At 39.8% G+C, this 20,576-nt stretch overlaps 1 protein-coding gene across 2 annotated transcripts in view; it reads right to left on the bottom strand.

Annotated features, from left to right (window-relative positions):
* The window catches only part of NTN1 (netrin 1), a 148,178-nt gene that overhangs the window by 52,418 nt on the left and 75,184 nt on the right, over nucleotides 1-20,576 (bottom strand). For both annotated transcript variants that reach the window (XM_081939817.1, XM_081939816.1), the window contains exons 3-4: nucleotides 15,623-15,811; nucleotides 872-1,021 (exon numbers count right to left, since the gene is read on the bottom strand). In XM_081939817.1, coding sequence (XP_081795943.1) covers nucleotides 872-1,021; nucleotides 15,623-15,811 — 339 coding nt within the window. The remainder of the gene's footprint in view (nucleotides 1-871; nucleotides 1,022-15,622; nucleotides 15,812-20,576) is intronic.

A 20,576-nucleotide genomic window follows, 5' to 3' on the forward strand; every position in this document is an offset into this window, starting at 1 on the left:
ATTTTCACGGGTGTAGGTATGCTGGTTTTGTTGTATTCGGGTCTTTTCCCTTTGTTTCAGTAAGTGGAATGATTGGTTGTGTAGTTGTATCATGATTGGTAGATTGGTGCTGATTGGTGCTGGCTGTGTGTGCATTGTTGTTTTGTATTGTAACGGCCTGGGTGGTGGGTGGTGTTCGTTTGTTGGCTAGGGCTGGTTTCCAGATGTTTGGTAGGCGGGAGGTATCATCACGTTTATTCATGTTGTGGGGGTGTTTCTCTATTTCAATGGCTTCCATAATTATTCTCTTGTTGAGGTGTTCTGTTTTGGAGATTAACCTGGCCCATTCAAAGTTGATTTCATGTCTACAAAAACATATATATATGCATACACACACACACACACACATGTATGTATGTATGTATGTATGTATGTATGTATGTATGTATGTATGTATGTATGTATTTGTGTTACAACCTCTGGTATGCCCCTTTATTTATTTATCAGCACAAATACAACACAAATATATATATATAACCTCACTCTAAATTTATATGCAAAGTGAATGTAAAACATCACAACACAGCTATTGCACACATTATACTTTTAATGAATCTGAATTATAGTAAATCCAGTGTGATTTCCAAATTCATGTCTTTTTTTTTGCTATTGGCTTTGCTCTCCCCTGTGTGTTGCCGCAGATCTCTCTCTGAAAAATTGCACTTTTACTGGGTTCCCAGTATATACCAATAACACCCATGAATACTGTACTGTATGCGTAGCCAAACACAGTCTGAATAAAACTGAGTCTATCCAGTTAGATGTTAGTAAAGAAACCAGACTCAGGATTAATTATGTTATGGTATAGATGTCAAAAAGAGCATCCACCTACTTATGCAGGGGGCAATGGGAGATCTGCTTTGCTGGTAGCCTTTGGCACATCGATTACAAGTGATGCCCGTCACACCATCTTTGCAGGGACATTGCCCTGTGGTTTGATTACAGGTTTTTCCAGCTGCACCCACGGGATGGCAATCGCATGCTGTGGGGGGAACATACAACAAAAGGATCAGAGGACGGTACTGGAAGGGAAAGAAGGATTTTCCAAAAAGAACATGTGTTATCAAAAACCAATGGCATCCAGGATTGATTTACCAGAACTAGGGATATTAGGTGAGAAGAGAGAGTCCTGTAGTCTTTACCTTGATTGCACATTATTTCTCATCCAATATTAAAAATCTACCTTTCCCGGAAAATCTGAGAGATAAATAATGTCTGACCAGTACTTCTCCTTGCATTCTTCAAATAACCAAGTGGAATGAGCGCACGTGCGCACACCCACACCCACACCCACCCACTGCTGGGTGAATATGCTTAATATATGTTAACACACATGTTTGAACTCACATTTACTTTCTCAAGATTCAATGCCCACAGTCTTTATTTTTACTGTTCATATTAAAAAAAAAACAGTCTTTTCCTCAATCTTGCCGAAATTAGTAAAGAGGAATAATCCTACCATAAATAAGACACGAACAGAAGAACCTGCTTCTCTTTATTTGTTTTTCAAGCCGTGTCTGAAACCTGCAAGCTACACATGTAATTGTTCTCAGTAGTAGCTATTATGTCCACATCTATCTATGCAGAAAAGACACCTGAATATTTACGTCAGTGAATATTGAGATATCACATAATATCAAAGGATAAATTGGTGGAATGCAAGCAGAAGTACGATGGCGTGCAAAGTAACCCTAGATTAGAGACCCAAGACTGCATAGAAGAACATGAGTACATTTGAAATTTGGTTGTGCTTGTGGCATAATGGCCAAAATGACCTGCATTGACCTTACCTTTAGAAAGGTATGTGGCACAGGTATGACTAAGGATGGCAACCAAGTCTTATTGCCACTTGGATATGTTGTATGTCTATAATAAGAGAAAGGGGAAGGATGCAAGAAATTTGAATGAAGGTAGTCTGATCTTGTGAGTTGATTGAATATATGCAGAGAAATCAATGTATCACATTGTATTGCAATGCATTCATCATCAGAATGAAAGGGCAAAAGGGGCTGGGAGTCAGGGGCACCGTTTTACGGTGGTTTGGCTCCTACCTCTCTGGTCGGACGCAACGTGTGTTGACAGGGGAGCAGAGTTCGACCCGGAGGCCACTCACATGTGGAGTGCCACAGGGATCGGTGCTCTCGCCTCTCCTGTTCAACACATATATGAAACCGCTGGGCGAGATCATCCGTGGTTTTGGAGTGGGATATCATCTGTATGCTGATGACACTCAGCTATACATTTCCACTCCGAACCACCCCAATGAGGCCGTCGAAATGATGTCCCGGTGTCTGGAGGCCGTACGGGTCTGGATGGATGGCAACCGACTAAAACTCAACCCTTCCAAGACGGAGTGGCTGTGGCTTCCGGCCTCCCGGTTCAACCAGGTGCTTCCATCTCTGGCCATCGGGGGCGTCCAACTAGCCCCCATGGAACAGGTGCGCAATTTGGGCGTCCTCCTGGATGCCCGGCTGTCCATGGACAACCATGTAACAGCCGTGGCAAGGGGGGCGTTCCATCAGGTCCGCCTGATGCGCCAATTGCGCCCCTTATTGGACCGGGATGCCCTACGCACAGTCACCCATGCGCTAGTGACGTCTCGCCTGGATTACTGCAATGCTCTCTACATGGGGCTTCCCTTGAGATGCACTCGGAGACTACAGTTGGTCCAGAACGCGGCCGCGCGGGTGATTATGGGGAGGACTAGATACTCCCCTGTAACACCTCTCCTGCGCGAGCTGCACTGGCTGCCTGTGGTCTACCGAGTGCGTTTCAAGGTTTTGATTATGATCTTTAAAGCGCTCCATGGCACAGGGCCTAGTTATATGCAGGATCGCATCCTGCCCCACACATCCCTACGACCAATTCGCGCACACAGAGAGGGACTTCTCCGGGTGCCGTCCGCCAAACAGTGTCGGGGGGCGACACCCAGGAGCAGAGCCTTCTCTGTGATGGGCCCAGCCCTGTGGAATGACCTCCCCCGCGACATCAGGATTACTTCCGATCTCCGCTCCTTCCGTGTACAGCTGAAGACCCACCTCTTTCAATTATCCGGCCTGGCTCAATCGCAATCGTAATTTTCCCATTCCTCCAAACTGTTTTTTAAATTGTCCTTAAATATTAATTTTTTGGGTTTTTACAATTGGGGTATTTTAAAGCTGATTTTTAACTGTCTATTGATGTAATTTGTTTCCTCCTCCGTGTATGTATGTGTGTTGTGTATGTATGTACGTTTGGTGTTGTTATATATTTTTTATGTTTTATGCTCCATTGTACGCCGCCCCGAGTCCTACTTGGAAAGGGAGCGGCTAATAAATCCAAATTTATTATTATTATTATTATAAAAATGTCAAAATTTTTGACTTAGTGTAACCGAAGTTCTTGTAGGTATGAAGGAAAATAGGATTTGATAGCTGGTGATGGCCCTGTTACTTTCTAGTAAATAGTGACAATAGAGGAATCAAAGATGAACTTTAGGGAGGAAAAAACATTTAGAATGACATCATCCAGGAGGGATTTTTTTTAAATTAGATATTAGGAATCAAATCAGAGAGTAAGAATATCAATGATTTATTTGCAAATATATTTGTTTTCCATTAACAATTTTAGAACATATTGCAATATGCTTTTTCAAAGGCAAACTGGTCAATTCAATTTACCAAAAAAGCATTTAAAAAAGGATGTACGGTATGTTACAATTTCTTTCAACCACTGATCTTAATGCACAAATATATATTGAAAGTCCTCAGGCATGCTAGAAACATATTTAGATTTCTATAACAGGAGAACCAAGGGATCGAAAATGGTGGGCATAATCGTGGATCTAAGCCCCACTATGGTTTGTGCTTAGTGAATTGCCAGTCTAATGAGTTCACTTGATAATTTTCTTAAGGTTACAATGTAACAAAAAGGGGCAACAATCATGATACAGAGATAATTTTGTACAAAGGCTTGCATTAAAGGGACCTGGGAATTTTACATGGTAAAATGGACTTTACCATGCAGAACCAACAAATGTTCATTTGACAAACAACTACTACTTCTCTTTGTTTGTTTAAAGTTCTTTTTAACCCTAAGTTTATTTCTAACTTTTAGTCAGCAATGCTGGGAAAGACAGCTGTAAATTTAATAGCAGGCAGGGATTGATTCTATTATTGCCTCTCATCCTTTATAGAAAGAAACCAAAGTTTTTAGAGACAGGAGGGGAAATCTGTTGAACAAGAAACTGTCCACCACAGAGCAACAACACCCAAAGAGTTAAAGGTCTCAAAAGCAACTGGTTGATCTTGACATAAAATTAAATTAGATGTAACTTGGATGGAACACGAGAAACCATTGCCTTATGTAGAACCCTCAGCCTTTTGCAACAAGGAGGGATTTTGGCATCAACATGACTTTATTCTAATGTCTTGTAAACTTACTGAATTTTTAAGAAAGTGCTCAGTTTAAACCCTCTGTTGCAGAAGTTCATAAGTGATTCTTTTTCTTTCAAGGGTTTATATTGAAATCAAGATTTCCTTCCTTCAAGCAAATAAACCAAGGATGCAGGGTGGCAAAGGAGGGGGTTGTGAGAAAGAGAAGCACTGGTCTTATATACAAAGAATCAAAGTGTCTGATGTAAAGCAAGGAAAGCTTTAAATTAGCAAAGATTGCAGCTTCTTTGTGGTTCGAAGAAGCATTGTAAGGCAACTGTTTAAAACACAGCCAGTGGCAGAAATGACTGAAACACACTACGTACTAACATAATAACCTGAAACACAGCATGTTTACTAATTGAGTTAACATCATTTTAACTGTACCTGTCTTATTAATTTTGATCCAGATTATTTTGATTTGGCAGGAAAGGAATTTCTTCCAGATCTTAAAGTGATCATGACATTGATTATAAGTTGATGCTTGATTATATGAATTGATCTTCTGAAAGTGCATTTCAGAAATGTTCTATTTCTTTTGTCACCATGACTATTAATTTTATTATTAGTTAAATATAATATTTGAGTTTTGTTTTATGATACTGTGAACAGTACTTTGAATGCTCTATTATTCTAAAATCAGTAGAGGTTTTTTTGTATATATCGATCAAAGAACATTCCCAGAAAAAAGGAAGAAAGACAAGCAGTTAAAAGAGCTTTAAAAGAAAAAAAAAGTAATGGTGTTAACAATTTATTCCAGAAAATGAAACAGAATTATTTATTGCTCTAAAGTGTATGACTAAAAGCGGGAGCAGAGGGAAGCAAGGATCAGATTTTATTTAGACATTGGGAGAAAACATGGTTTGGCTAAGAGTTGTTCACCTACATAACAGGCAATCTTGTGATGTTGTGATCTTCTACTTCATGTATACAGTATAAACAAAGGCTAGGCAACAATCTCTATCAGGGACACTGTGGATCTTGCAGATCCTATCCTGAGCAACAGTTGTATAATTATTTCAAAAGTTCCTTCAAAACATTAGTGATAAAACACTGAGCAATCAAAACACTGAGGGCCTGATATTATTTTGTTTCACGAAGGGGATTTCAGATCTTGCTACATTTGGCACAGGATGAGCAAGCTGAGCAATGATCCATTGCTGAAGCTTAACTTTTGGCAGAGAATCTTGGGACCTAAAATTTACAAGCAAGATTGCCCTTCCAAATTTAAAGTTTATCCAGCTTACTGCCTTTTCCATATGTTAAATTCCACTGCTCCCCACTTGGTTTACATTGGCAAATGGAACATGAGTGCATTCATGGTTCATATCATTCATCATTTTTTCATCAAAAGCCTGGAAGTCTTTTCCCAGGGTGCGTTACAGTTTTACACCAATTTTGCTAAACCTGGAAGAAGCTCTCTTCCAATAGGATTACATTAGTATCAGTAGCCTGGCAAATATCAGAGTTGAAATTAATCAAAGAGGCTTAAAGAAGCAGTTCCACATATTGGCCGCAGCAGGAGAGATGCTGCCTCAGGAAGCTCTACATTGAGAAAAAGAGTGGAAGAAATTAAAGCAAATCATCGTTTCGTTTAAGAAGAAACAGAAAGGGGGCATTTCTCTCATTTTATAACCTGTTTTTTTGGCACACAACAAGACAAAAGTAAAAATCGTATTAGTCTAAGACCACATTTCAACCATCAGTTGTGTACTTTTAAAAAAATAAACCAAATTTGCCTCAAAAATAATACTACGATTATTACAAACAGATGTGTCACAATGCATCCATTAATTTCTGTTGCCGTAGAGGGCATCCAAGAACAAGGTGATACTAGTACATTCGCTGGCTGGGGAATTCTGGCAGTTGAAGTCCAGACATCTTCAAGTTGCCAAGGTTGAGAAACACTGTACTAGAAGCAGAAACTCTTCAGTTTAACATTAGTTACACAATTAATTTATTTGGCAACAGGTCTGTTATCCATTTATGAAGAGGCAGTGAGTGACACAAGAGGTGAACTATGTTTAATAGGGTCATTTTGCATTCATCTATGACCTGGGAATTAATATATTATAAAAAACATATCCCCCCCCCAAAAAAAATATATGGTTAGGTTCAATTCTTGACAAATACTAACTTCCCCACAATATATTCTTTTTTTTTTAAAAAAAGAAAGATGATTATTTATTTTGAGGTAATTCTGATAAACAGCAATTGTTTCTATGTTTGATTTACCTTCAGAAAGGCAGTTCCAGTTCAATACCTATTCTGTTCATACATGGAACTTTGGTTTATAACAGTCTCTTAAATTTTCAGATGGAGTAATACTATGTCATGTCTATTCTGATCTAGCCATGGGTCTCCGTGGCATCTGTGCTTTAAGAGTCATATTGACTTCAGTGAAAGGATCCCTTAAGGCAAAATCAACTCCCCTTCCCCCGATTCAAACAGAAGCCTGGGACTGCTTTAAGAAGAGCACAGAAGTGCTATGTCTGTGCTTGCTCATAGTCAGATATTTTTCTCTTCCGGAGAGTTTCAACTGAGATGCAAGATCAAGAATGATTTTCACTGATATCCTGAATTCAGTTGTATTATTTGCCATTCAGTGATTTGGGAACAGAAGACGTACAGCCGGTAAGGACAGGGAGAAAAAGTAGGAACTGTGTCACATGCTTAATAATATCTGCATGGGAAATTTCCCAAGTTCCAGTCTTAAATCCCATGTAATAATGAAATCTTTTAAAATATTTGTCAAATGAAGGTGCTTTATTTATTAGACTGACTTTATCAAGTTCTATCTATCATCTATCTATCTATCTATCTATCTATCTATCTATCTATCTATCTATCTATCCATCCATCCATCCATCCATCTATCTATCTATCCATCTATCTATCCATCCATCCATGCATCCATCCATGCATCCATGCATGCATGCATGCATGCATGCATCCATCCATCCATCCATCCATCCATCCATCCATCCATCCATCCATCCATCCATCCATCTATCTATCTATCTATCTATCTATCTATCTATCTATCTATCTCTTTTGCTGCTTAATTCTTAATCATGCCTCTCATCCACTGAATCTAACACGGTTATCTCTGAATATCACATCCATCAACTATCATTTTAAAAAAAACTCTACATATGAGGATAATACTTTGATGAGTTGGTGATGTTATGGTGAAAAGACCATAATGGAGAATTTGATATACCATATTTGGACTATAAGACGCACCAGTGTATAAGACGCATCAAGATTTCGAAGTGGTATGTAAGAAAAAAAAAGTTGTCTTCCCCAGCTCCCAGAAACACTCTGCAGGCTTCAGCAGGGCTGGGTAAGACAAAAATGCCACTGTTTTCCACCAAAATGGGGGCATTTTCCTCTTCCACCAGCGCTACTGAAGCCTGCAGAGTGCTTCTGGGGGATGGGGAAAGCCAAAAACATGCCCATTTTGGTGAAAAACAGCCACTTTTTCACAAAAATGGGATACAGGAGCAGGGCTTCAGGAAGCCAAAAATGGCTGTATTCGGTGTATAAGATGCATCAACATTTCTACACTCTTTTAAGGGGGAAAAGGTGCATTTTATACTCCGAAAAATATGATATACTCGAAACCAAACATAACATACGTAGTGAAAATAATATAGTGTAGGTGCTGAGATACCCTGCAAGTATTATGATCCAACCTGGAACTCTTTAGTAATTACAGGGCTGGCACAGTGAGAACATGAGTTTTCAATCATTCTTTAATCACAGCACTAGCTGCCCAATGAGTTGTATCACTCTTTCTTGTGCTAATTTATGGGTCTTTATTCCTACCACTTTTCTCTCACCAAAATGCCTTCCTGAACTGCTGGCATTTCATTTCTTAATTTGACCACCCAGTAGCACATGGCAACTTGCCTCTTTTTACTGTCAAACTGTGCCCTGGAAGGCCTTGGCATGATCCCAACCTCACCACTTTATGTGATACCCCTACTCAATCTGTCATCTCTTTTCCTGTTGTGTGGCTTTTCTTGCTATGTGCAGGACGAGAGACATTGTGCTCGCTAGTCTACCAGAAGTTTTTAATTTGTTTTGGTATGGGGTTTTCCATATGGCAGAGAATCGGAGAAGACTGCTAAAATTTTGTTTAGAAAAACATAGTAGAATCTAAGACATTTTCAAGTAAATGATAAGAAAATTTTCCATAGCTTAAGATAATCTTTCTTAAAATTCATAAATGGAACAATATCAATAATTATTTTATTAGGACTGAGGAGTATTGCTTGCTTTTAAACTATTTACCTCATCAATTATGGTGCCTTTTTATTTTCTACAAATTGACTGATTGATTTAAAGCATTTATTTTAAGCCATTCAAATTAAATAGATCTTGCTTATTGAACAATTATTTTCCACTTATCATGGATTGGACTGAATTTTTTTAAGGACCCATAGGCCAATTTATTTGTGATGAATTTAAGAAGTTTTTAAAGCCTGACCTCTGTTTTCATGTTTTTATAAACTACTAAAAATTATATGACTTTAGAGTTTAGTATACTTCTCAAGATGAAATTTACCTATCAGTAACACGCAAGATATTTTTGTTTGGGGTAGGTTCTACTGAGTTCAATGGAGTTTACTTCTGAGTAGATATGTCCATCTTCATCCATGTTATCAGCCCTAAATCCATTGCTCCTTCAGAAATAATGTCACGAGTAATAAGTATCATGGAATGTCAATGGAATGCACAAGACTGAGGGAAAGCAGTTTAGTACATCTTGCATGTTAAAATCGATGGGTAGAACTCCAGTTATTTACAAGCAACCCACATACATTCATAACGTAAAGACAAGAATGATGAAATTTGTTGCATGCTTGCTTAGTAGATATTGCTTTTCATTTCATAAAGCAGCAAGTAAAATATCTCAGCAAATGTATTAAATGCACGTGCAAATGAAGCAGGACATAATGGTTGAAAGAATCAAGTCTTATGGAGGAGCATTTTCTGCTACATAGGATGGATCATGGTATAAAGCTCATGGAAAGCATAATAAGTGGGTTAATTTCATAAAATGAACTTCATTCCAACCATACTTCTGGAAAGCCCAGCTTTGTGGTAATTATCTGCTACAATGAGAATTAATATGTATAAATAGAGAAATCATGGAAATGGTTAATAGTTTTCCAGAAATCTGTTTTAGTAAAATTCTTTCTAAACAGCCAGCACTAAGAGATGAAACAAAAGCAATAGGGGACACCTGGTTGTCAACACTACTTCTATGCAAATTATTGCATAAATTAATGTGAATTAAATAATAAAAAGTTAAGCAATTGCAGGATTACTTTTTTTTAACAAAAAATCTATTAAAAACTTCATAACCCTCAAGGATGAAAAGAAAGAAATGTTCACCATTCTCATCTTCACTTGGTGCATCTCATAACACTAGTTAGTATTTGTCAGAGTTCTGACATATTTCATTCAAAAGAATTTGACCATGTAAAAAATCTAATCTTCCATGTTAGAGTTATGATGGGAATGACAAAGTTTGGATGAAACAGTACCAAGGGCTAGATTAACAAATTGAATTTTTTTCCAGTTACGCTAGCTGGGATATTATGAGACTTGCAGTTCAAAATCTCTGGGCAAAAACATCTATTCCTAATCATGATGATGTCAAAATAACAAAACAGCTGATGTGACATGACTGCAAGCTCTACTTTTTTTATATTTGTATTGTGATATCGCAAGAGCATATAAGTGATAGAGCTTGAGTTGTGACATCACAATGCAGTTTTTGTTATTTCCCTTTTCTCCTCCATAACTGCCTCTATTTTGGGGGAGCATTGGATTGGAGAAAGTTGTGCAGATCACACAATCTGTGTTCTGCCAGTCATCTAATCCTCAGCACCAGCGATCTTCATTTGATCATGGATGGCCATCTGCATAGAAACAAATTAGCGTTATAGAGTGAGTCACACAGAGACTCTCTTTATGTAGCATTTGGATTCACTGAACATGAGGGCAACTTTTAGTGCTCAAGCATGTTGCGCTAATTGCCTGGCTGACCTAGCTTGTACTTTGCTGTTTAACATTGAGCATTTTTCATAAATGTTTCCAAGGAACAGGATAAGATAAGTGAAATTCAATACAACATTTAAAAGGTTTATCGTCTTCTTGAGGACTTTGAAGGGGAAAGTAAGGGGGTTAGAAAAGAATAATTTTATTCAACAAATTAATCTCAATAAGTCCCTTGTAATGAAACAAATATTGTGCAAGTCATCCAATACATTCAGTGTAATTTCTTAAAAGTTATTCCTTATGCTTCAAGGAAACAAAAGGGCAGTTCTGGCCAAATGTCTTGGACTTTTGGTTTTTATACATTTTGAACAGAGCTGAGTTTAAGATGGTTTTTACCCAGGGATTTGTGATTTTCTAACAGTCATGTACTTTTTTGCTCCAGAAGCTTACTTGGAGTGCCAGAAGATGTATTAAAAAAAACCTGAAGGAAATAATGCAATTTAGGTAGTAGTGTAGAAGCACAAGCTGAAAATGAGACCAAGTACCTTCTAGGCAGCTTCATTAAAATTGGGGAGGGTGGTAAAACATAGAATGTGATGCCAGAGATTCAGTTTCTGCATATGGAAAACTAAAATATCGAGGAGTCCCAGTTTTCAATAAATATATTGTGTAGGAAATATTTCATCCATTTATGTGAAGATCACTTAAACATCATTTATATTGTTTTAAAGCAAGGCTCTAACACAAAGAGGAAGACAAAAGAGAAAAAAGTAACATAGCAAAGAATATGGGGGCTTATGACTAAGAACATTTAATTGTTTAGTCACGGTGCTTTATAAAATTGTCTAGAAATCAAATACTCTGATGTTAAACCTAGTGGGTAAGACAAACCAGGATTTTTAATTAGAATTGTTGAACAAATGCTGTGGCTTGGTTTACATATCGTGCCAAACCATAATGGGTGGGTTTACACATCACACTATGGCAGAAAAGAGCAAACCACATTGAAGTTGATTGTTCTGTGTGAACCAGCCCACTGCTTTGTAAGTTTCAACATGGAGCTTGCTGAACAGTTCTAGATTATTATTTTTTCACCTATATAATTTATTTTACTGAGAATGTATAAAATAGAGGATATAGAAACTAGAGGTCTATGGGCTGCAAAAGCAAAGCATCATTGTACAAACTTCAGTTCCAGGAAATAAAAATACAGAAATTTATTTGCCCATATTTTCAAGTCTTCCTTCACACTAAAAGAAATGTGATGTTCTCAGAATATTTGCCTCCACATCAAATAATAGATTCAGTGGTGTTGGAATGTTTGTGAATCCTTATGAATGTTCAATATTTCTGCATAAATATGATCTAAAACATGATCTCCCTACAAGTCCTAAAATAAATAAAGAAACCCCAATTACAGAAACAAGTAAAAACATATTTGATCATTTACAGTATCTATTGAGGAAAATTATCCAAAGCTGCACTGCTTTAAGGTAATTAAAAATATTGAACATTCAGAAGCGTCCCCAAAATTTTCAGCTGCGCCGTAAGTGGAATTTTCCTCATAGTTTTTTAGAACTTTAACACACTAGTTAGAAAAATAAGGAAGTGAACTTCTGGTTTCCTTCCTTGAAATGTCTTTGCTGGTTTCTTTCTAACTGAAAGTTTATTTCACCTCTTGGGTAGGGTTGAATATTAAATCCAAGAAACCTTGGCTTGGAGAAAAGTATTATTAGTAAGCCCTATATAAGGACAGTGGGGGTGTGGCTCTTACACACAAAAAGTGTGACTTCTGAAGCTATCCACTGTCCTTTGCAGCTAGCTGTTCAACAAGACCCATGGCCAACAATGAACGCATCACTATTCAAGCTCTTTGGAGCAGAAAAAGGCTTTTTGAACCTAAGCTGATTTCCAGTGTAATAAATACAAGCCAAATCTAAGCTACACTCCCTTGGTGGAAAAAAAAAAGTATTTAAATGTAACTCCAATAATATTAATAAATCCCTGCAAAATGGGAAGATTGTCGAATCCCATTCAAATAACTATTAATCTATGTAGTAGTTGATGGCAGATATGCACAATAATTCCCTTAGAATAGCAGTTTATTTATTTACTTATTTGTTGCTGACATTCTACTACACAATGAACTCTGCATTTTCAAGGCCCACATTATCTAACATGGGATAATGGAGAGATTCTCATAGATTGTTGCATTCAAAAAAAAGAAACATTACCTCCCCCTCCTCTCTTTCTTTGCATCTTACTTGCTCCCTCATTTTTATTAGGAAAGCAACCCGCATTCTTTTGTTGGGAGCAACTTTTGTTCCTTGGTCTGGGACTCAGCCTTAAATTAAGTGTCAGCCTTATTACCAAACATATCTGCTCAGTGCATCGCTGCTCTGCCAACAGTTTACCAAGGAGCATTTTACCCCCTTCAGGAAGGCTGAGCAGCATGAAAAATATCCAGTCTGTTGTGTCAAAGTGGTTTTCCTCCATCCGCAGGCTTGAATTCCTTTGGTCTCTCTGAACTGCCTTGCTCTTGAGGACTCAAAGCTGCCAAGCCATGATGTCAAGCAGCCTTTTCTTCCCCTTCCCCCCTCAGTGCCCACATTCAGCCTAGTGTGGCTGTTTCTCTCTCCCCACCCCCAGCCTTCTGCAGCTGAAAAATCCCAGTTGATTCAAAAGGTTCAGGCAGTTCTGAGTGGCCCACATTAGCAGGGCATGTTTCCTTTCTACCAGATGAATGAAAGGGGCTCACAATATAGTTGCCTCCCACGGACACACTCTACACCGAAATGCAAGGCCCTGCCCAAACCGTAAGAGCCCGGGCAGCATAAATAGGATCATAATACAAGACGGTAATTATGCCAGAGGTTTTCCAAATTCAGCTTGTCAATTGCATGAGACTCTCAACTTCACTTTTAGGCTTCAACATTCCAGCTATCATATTTGAGGCTGGAAAGCAGCATCTCTACTCAAAGTTCTGGGGCAGAGAGATCTCCAAGAAGGTCTGAATGGACAATGGATGTCTTGCTTGCTGTTTCCTGGTTCACAGTCACCACATGCAAATCACTTTACCTCACTCTTTCTGCCAGGCCTCTGCTCCTTCTCCCCTTTCACCCTTGTATTAATTTGCAGTTAGGATAGAAAACAATATGCTTTTAAATAGAGGTAGCAATGCATTCAAGCTTGAAGAATTTTCCCCAAGAGAGTCCACAATGGAGAGGCAGTGAAAGCAGATATACAGACTAAAACGATGCAAGGATTGGCACTTTAAAAGCCTGACTGACAGAATTTCTGATTTCTCAGAGCTATAGATTTTAAGGTTGGGAAAGGACATTGAGGACCATCTAGTCCAGGGTTGAAGGTGTGAAGAACCCTTTAATGTAACACTGTTTCAATAAATCCATCTTTCTCAGTGTTTCATTTCATTGTGTTCATTTTGGTGTGTGAGTTTTTAAGGAAGGCATGTATATTAAGAATATACTAAACGGAAGAATGATGGCAAAAAGTTTAGAAACCCTGATCTAACCCACCCTTCTGCCTAGTACAGGATTGAAAGGCAATTTCAGGCATAGGCAGGTATTCATTATTTCATAGTCAGCGCATTTTTTGTGATGGTTTGGTTGATATGACAGCAATGAAATATACTCATATCCACTTCAAGTGGTCATTTTCTTGCCTATAATATATGCTATGTCTGATAATCTATTCTTCTAAGAAATTCACACTGGATGCTTAGTGTCTAGTCATTAAGCATGATGACAATAAGACATTTGATGAACGGACAGTGAAATACTTTTTTTTTTGTATTGATGCAATAATTTTTAAAGTCTACAGTGTTTTTCTTTCACCAGATATGAAGCGAGTGTGTGGTACTGGCAGCTTTCAACTTACGATCATTCATTTAAGGGAGTGTTTAGTGAAGTTACAACAGCACTGCAATATTAGATTCTTACATCAAATTACTCCCTGATTTTAAATGCTTTTTTGGTGTTTCTCCATAATCTGCATTGGATGGTTTAAATTGGGTTCCCCCGCCAGAACAAAGTTTTATAGTAACGATTTAATATTTCTCCTTGTGTATGTAGATTTCTGTGTACACTGGCAGAGCACCTTTTGTCCTCTCAATGACTAAGCCTAGTGAATGAACCCTAGTGTTTGCTGGTATGCACACCTGTGCAAAGGGGAGGGAAGGCAAACTCCTGTTTTTGATGTAAGAGGCCCATTTGCTGATCTGAATAACCTCAACAATCCATTCACACCTTTGTCTTTCTTCTTTCAGGGTCTGAGGTCCCTTTTTCCATGTCTTTGTTTTTACTTGACAAGTCACACATGTTCTGAATAGCTGCTCCAAGCCATTCAACATTTATATGTGTGTGTCTGTGCTTGTGTGTTTGAAGGGGGAAAGAAGAGGAAAGAAGGCTGATAAGCTGGGACAAGTTGAACAAAACAGACTTCTGATCTTTTTGTTTTAAGTCCGGAAAGCTTTACAGTTTCTTGGACACAGGTCATGGACCAGACAAGTGGCACTTCCAGGATTAAACTGCCCAGACCTCTTTTTCTCTAGCAACCCTTTTCACAGCTCATTCTCACGTGTTGCTAAATTTTCTATCTTCCAAACACTGATTTATTTGTTTGTTTGTTTGACTTTATTTATTTGAACCATCTCACTTAGAAGTGACCAATTGAACAAAAAAGAGGAAAACTGAAGGAGTGGTCTAGAGAGGATTGCACAAGTTTGTACATCATATACATCCCATAGAGGAGAAAAAGCAGTATTTCCAATTATCCTATAGCTCAGTAAATGAAATGAGACAGTAAGCAACTTTCTTCCACCAAGAAAAAGGCTTGGGGAAAAGTGAGAGGGGATCTTAATGTTCCACTTTTCTTCCATTTCCATATTCCCAACTGGAGCTTGTAAATATTCAATTATGCATAAAAATAAGGCAGATAGAATGGAGGAGGAGATTGTTGTAAATAAAGAAATGGGAATGTTGAGATTGATGCCCAGATAATCTATCATTAGGAACAGAAGGCTAGCTGCAGGAAGAAAAACATTTGTAGATCTCACAGATGATAAAAGATAGGACTAATCCTGCAGTTTCCTTCTGTTCTTTCTTTCTTCCTGGGCATTGGTCTTATGATACACATACCTTTGCATGCTTTCCTGTGCGTGATAGGTTTGGTCATATCCCGATAGTAGCCTTCTTTACAATAGTGGCAGTGACGACCAGCTGTGTTGTGTCGGCAATTAAGGCAAACACCCCCACTCTTGCGACCAGATAATTTGTAGAGTTCCATGTTAAAACGACACCTTCTGGCATGCAGGTTGCAGTTACAGGCTGTAAGGAAGGAGGAAAAACAGAGGGATAAAGTTTGGTGGTTCTCAGATACTGATAAATTTGGCATGAAATGTTATATTGTCTAGATATATTATCAGCAAATATGTATAAAATAGCAACAAGCCCACAATTCCTGGTCACCCACATTTTATAACATTGGATGTCAGCTTCTGCCCTGGAAGATACTTTAATAATACTTTAATCAAAATGTTAGTCTTTTCTTGCTTTCTTTAAAAACTATCAAGAAAATAACACAAACAAGTTTCCTTAAAGTGGTGCCCTTTGCAAATATGTTGGAGATTGCACAAATCCATGCCACGAATCCCTGACTCATCATTATGTGGATTTGATATATGGTTTATTAATCTGTTTTGGAACAGTGAAACTTTCAAATCCATTCTTGTTTCCTAGAGTTAGTTCATGTTGCCAGTGGGAAATAAAGGCATGACTTTTACTTATTGTATTTGATGGCTGATATTATTAATTCTTTGTTCTGAAATTGTAACACAATTTTTAAAATGAATTCCTGCCGATATAATTCCATTCTTTCACTCAACTGTATCTAAAACTTCTGCTTCTGAAATTCTGTTCAGAGTGTTCATTTGCAAATTCTATACAGGAACTGAATCCATTTCTATAATACACAGTGTAACACATAAAAGACATAATTTTGTTCTAAGTGTATATTTTAAGCAAATACATCGTAGCAAATTTACTGGCATAAAGTATCAGGGAGATTTGAGAGGGAAAAAACCAGAGGGATATTTAGCACATTCATTTAAGAGCAGTTACTCCTGAAGTCTTCATTGCAAGTACATCTTCAAATGCCACCTATTTACTGAAATTTCTTCAGAAATCTACACTTTCAGGGGCTCCAAAGACTTTTGTCATTCGTGCTAAAATGAGGTCATATCCTTCCTTGCACCAAAAGGACAGTCTGATGTTCCTTCCCTTAAGTATGATCAGATACTGAAATCTGGTTTTGACTATTGTTCCAGGAGGCTCATGTCATGTCATTAATTATATTCTATGGATTCTAAGACTTTTGTACCATGGCAGGTAGCTACCCATTTCTCATTCAGTCAGTTCTAGGCAGTTCAAGGATGCAGTGTCCTGTAGCCTGTAGTTCATTCCTTCTCGGATGAAAACAATACCCTAGCACTGTGATGGTGAACCTATGGCAGAGAGCATAGAGCCCTCTCTGCTGGCATGCTCGCCGTCGCCCCATGTCGGATCTCCATGGCGCTTCTTTCATGAGCTTCTGTTTCCTGCAAATGACGAAACAGAAGTTCACAAAAGAAAAAGACCTTACCTCTTGCTGTGCTGCCTGTGTTTTTCCGCCTCCCACTGACCAGCTGATCTTTGGGTCTCTGCTGTGCATATGCACATGCCTGCACATGCATGTGCATGTTTGCGTATGCATGAATCCATGCAAGCACACATTTTCACCTTGGGTATGCATACATGCAGTTTGGGCACTCAGTGGATAAAAGGTTCGCCATCACTGTTCTAGCACAAACCCTGTTCTGGTCCAGTCCCTTTTTCCCTGCTTGTCTGGTTGTGAATTTCTTTCTCCTGGGATTCTCCACAGAGATTAATTCGTTTATTATTAAAATTGCATCTAGTTCAAGCATGTCTCTCACTCACTGGTTGTTTGTTGCTCTCCTTGTGTTGATGTTAACATTCCTTCCAGTTTCTCCCTGCTTTCATTTCTCCTAAAGCTATGGACTTCAACCACAGTATGTCACAAACACATCCCTGTTCATTACAATCGTATTTCCAGCACAGCCAATTATCCAACTTGCAGAAATTATCAAACTATCTGCATGTCCCTGCATGTCCCTGATTCCCTCCTCCCTTCACTCCCCCATTTCTAATCCTGGTCTAGTTAGCCGCTCTTATTGCGTCCGCCGATAACCGCCCTGCCACCCTGTTTCGGGTAACCCGCTCCCTCTTATCACAGAGGACGCGGGAAGCCTCTTTGCAGGGCAGAGCAGAGGAGTTTGGGGAATATCTGCAGGACAAAGTCGCTCAGATCCGGAGCGGATGGGTCCCCTTCAGTGGACCAGAGGAGCCGTCAACAGTGAGTCTTGTGAGACCATTCTGGGAGGAGTTTGATTCTGTTGCCCCCGAGGATTTGGACAGGTTGCGTGGACGGCTGCGACCCACCACATGTTTAAAGGACCCGTGTCCCTCCTGGCTGGTACTGACATCCTGGGAAGTGACACGAGGCTGGCTCCTGGGCCTGGTGAACGCCTCGTTGGGTGAGGGGTCCTTACCAACCACCTTGAAAGAGGCGGTGGTGAGGCCCTTACTCAAGAGGCCTTCCCTTGACCCGATGGAGCTAGCTAATTATCATCCAGTCTCCAACCTTCCCTTTCTAGCGAAGGTTGTAGAGAATGTGGTGGCACAGCAGTTTCCACAACACCTTGACGAATCCGAATATCTAGACCCACGCCAGTCCGGCTTCCGACCCGGGCACAGCACGGAGACGGCCTTGGTCGCGTTGGTTGATGATCTCTGGAGGGCCAGAAATAGGGGTTGTTCCTCTATCCTGGTCCTATTAGATCTGTCAGCGGCTTTTGATACCATCGACCATGGTATCTTATTGCGCCGGCTGGAGGGGATGGGAGTTGGAGGCACCGTTCTGCGGTGGTTCGGCTCCTACCTCTCCGACCGGATGCAATGTGTGTTGGCAGGGGGGCAGAGGTTGACCCTGAGGCCACTCACTTGTGGGGTGCCACAGGGGTCGGTCCTCTCACCCCTTCTGTTCAATGCATATGTGAAGCCACTGGGGGAGATCATCCGTGGTTTTAGGGTTGAGTATCATCTGTACGCTGATGATGCTCAGCTGTACATTTCCACCCCAAACCACCCCAACGAGGCTGTCGAAATGATGTCCCGGTGTTTGGAAGCCGTCGGGGTCTGGATGGGGGACAACAGACTCAAGCTCAACCCCTCCAAGACTGAGTGGCTGTGGTTACCGGCACCTCGATTCAGCCAGCTGACACCATCACTGGCCATAGGGGGCGAGCAATTGCCTCCTGTGGAACGGGCGCGCAATTTGGGTGTCCTCCTAGATGCCCGGCTGTCGATGGACGACCATGTGGCAGCCGTGGCAAGGGGGGCGTTCCACCAGGTTCGCCTGGTGCGCCAATTGCGCCCCCTACTGGACCGGGATGCCCTACGCACGGTTACTCATGCACTGGTGACGTCTCGTCTGGACTACTGCAATGCCCTCTACATGGGGCTTCCCCTGGGACGCGCCCGAAGACTACAGCTAGTCCAGAACGCAGCCGCGCGGGCCATCACGGGGAGTACTAGGTACTCCCACATAACACCTCTCCTGCGCGAGCTGCACTGGCTGCCGGTGGTTTTTCGGGTGCGTTTCAAGGTGTTGATCACCATCTTTAAAGCGCTCCATGGCACAGGACCTAGCTACCTGCGGGATCGCATCCTGCCGCACACATCCCTGCGACCAATTCGCTCTCACAGGGAGGGACTTCTCCTGGTGCCGTCCACCAAGCAATGCCAGCGAGTGGCGCCTAGGAGTAGAGCCTTCTCTGTGATGGGCCCAACCCTCTGGAATGACCTCCCCTCCGACACCAGAACTACCACCGACTTCCGCTCCTTCCGACAAAAACTAAAGACTCACCTGTTTCGATTAGCCGGCTTGGCCCACTCATAGTTTTATTTTACCTCCTGGCAGATATTTTTTAATTGGGAATTTCTGGGGTAACTATTTTAAATTTAATTCTTTGGGGTATTTTTAGGGGTCGTTTTTTAAATATTGTATTTTAAATGCTTTACTTGTATGTACAGTTTTTATAACCTCCTCCATTTAAGCATTTAAGTATTTAAGTATTTAAATATTTAAGTATTTGTGTATTTATGTATTCTTTTTATGTATTCTATTGACTGTACACCGCCCCGAGTCCCTTTTGGGAGAGGGGGCGGTCTAGAAATATGAAATAAAGTAAAGTAAAGTAAAGTAGTTTGGAGGGCAGCAACATTTTTTATCACCAAAGTAACCATTAAGGAACTATTTTATACTGTGCCAAAATCATAGGGGTTTTGTTGTGTCTGGGGTTCTGCTACCATTGTCCTATCACACATTACAACACATCTTAACTATTTTTGATCCAGAGCAGACACATATTGCTATTTATGTTCCACTTTTCTTCATGCACCTGTTTACAGAAACAAAGCTCTTCAAAGAAATATTGGATATTTTGCATATATTTTGCATACTTACAGAATATATTCTTTAAACTGCAAAGTCTAATTTCACCCAGTGGGGGACAGATTGGAAACCAATGTTTTTATCTTTCTGGAAAGCCCAGTTTCTAAATATCCTGTCCTTGGGCTGAGCTGGCACTTAGCCAGCATTCACTGGCAATACAGTAACTGTTTTTAGCCTCTTAAGCTTAATAGGGGAAATGGCCTTAATGAGAAATACTTTCAACCTTTCCCCATTCATCTACATCCAAAAATAAAGGAGTGATGTTAATACACTTAATAAGAAAAAGGAGTAAAGATTAAAGGCTGATGGATGGTCAGGAGGAGTTTGAAATGTCTGCTATTCATATCAGTGGAGAAAATGGAATGTGAAGTTGACGTTGTTCTTTAGCAGTTAAATCCTGTGGTATGATAAATAGTTTTTCTTCTGAACTTGGGCAGAGTATATATCAATAAATAGCTCACATAAAGGAAGATGGGCTACAGTTGTAAGACCTGAAACCAGCTTATTCCTCAATCATAATGA

This window comes from Natrix helvetica, assembly GCF_964273705.1.
Source record: "Natrix helvetica genome assembly, chromosome: 1".
Taxonomy (NCBI): domain Eukaryota; kingdom Metazoa; phylum Chordata; class Lepidosauria; order Squamata; family Natricidae; genus Natrix; species Natrix helvetica.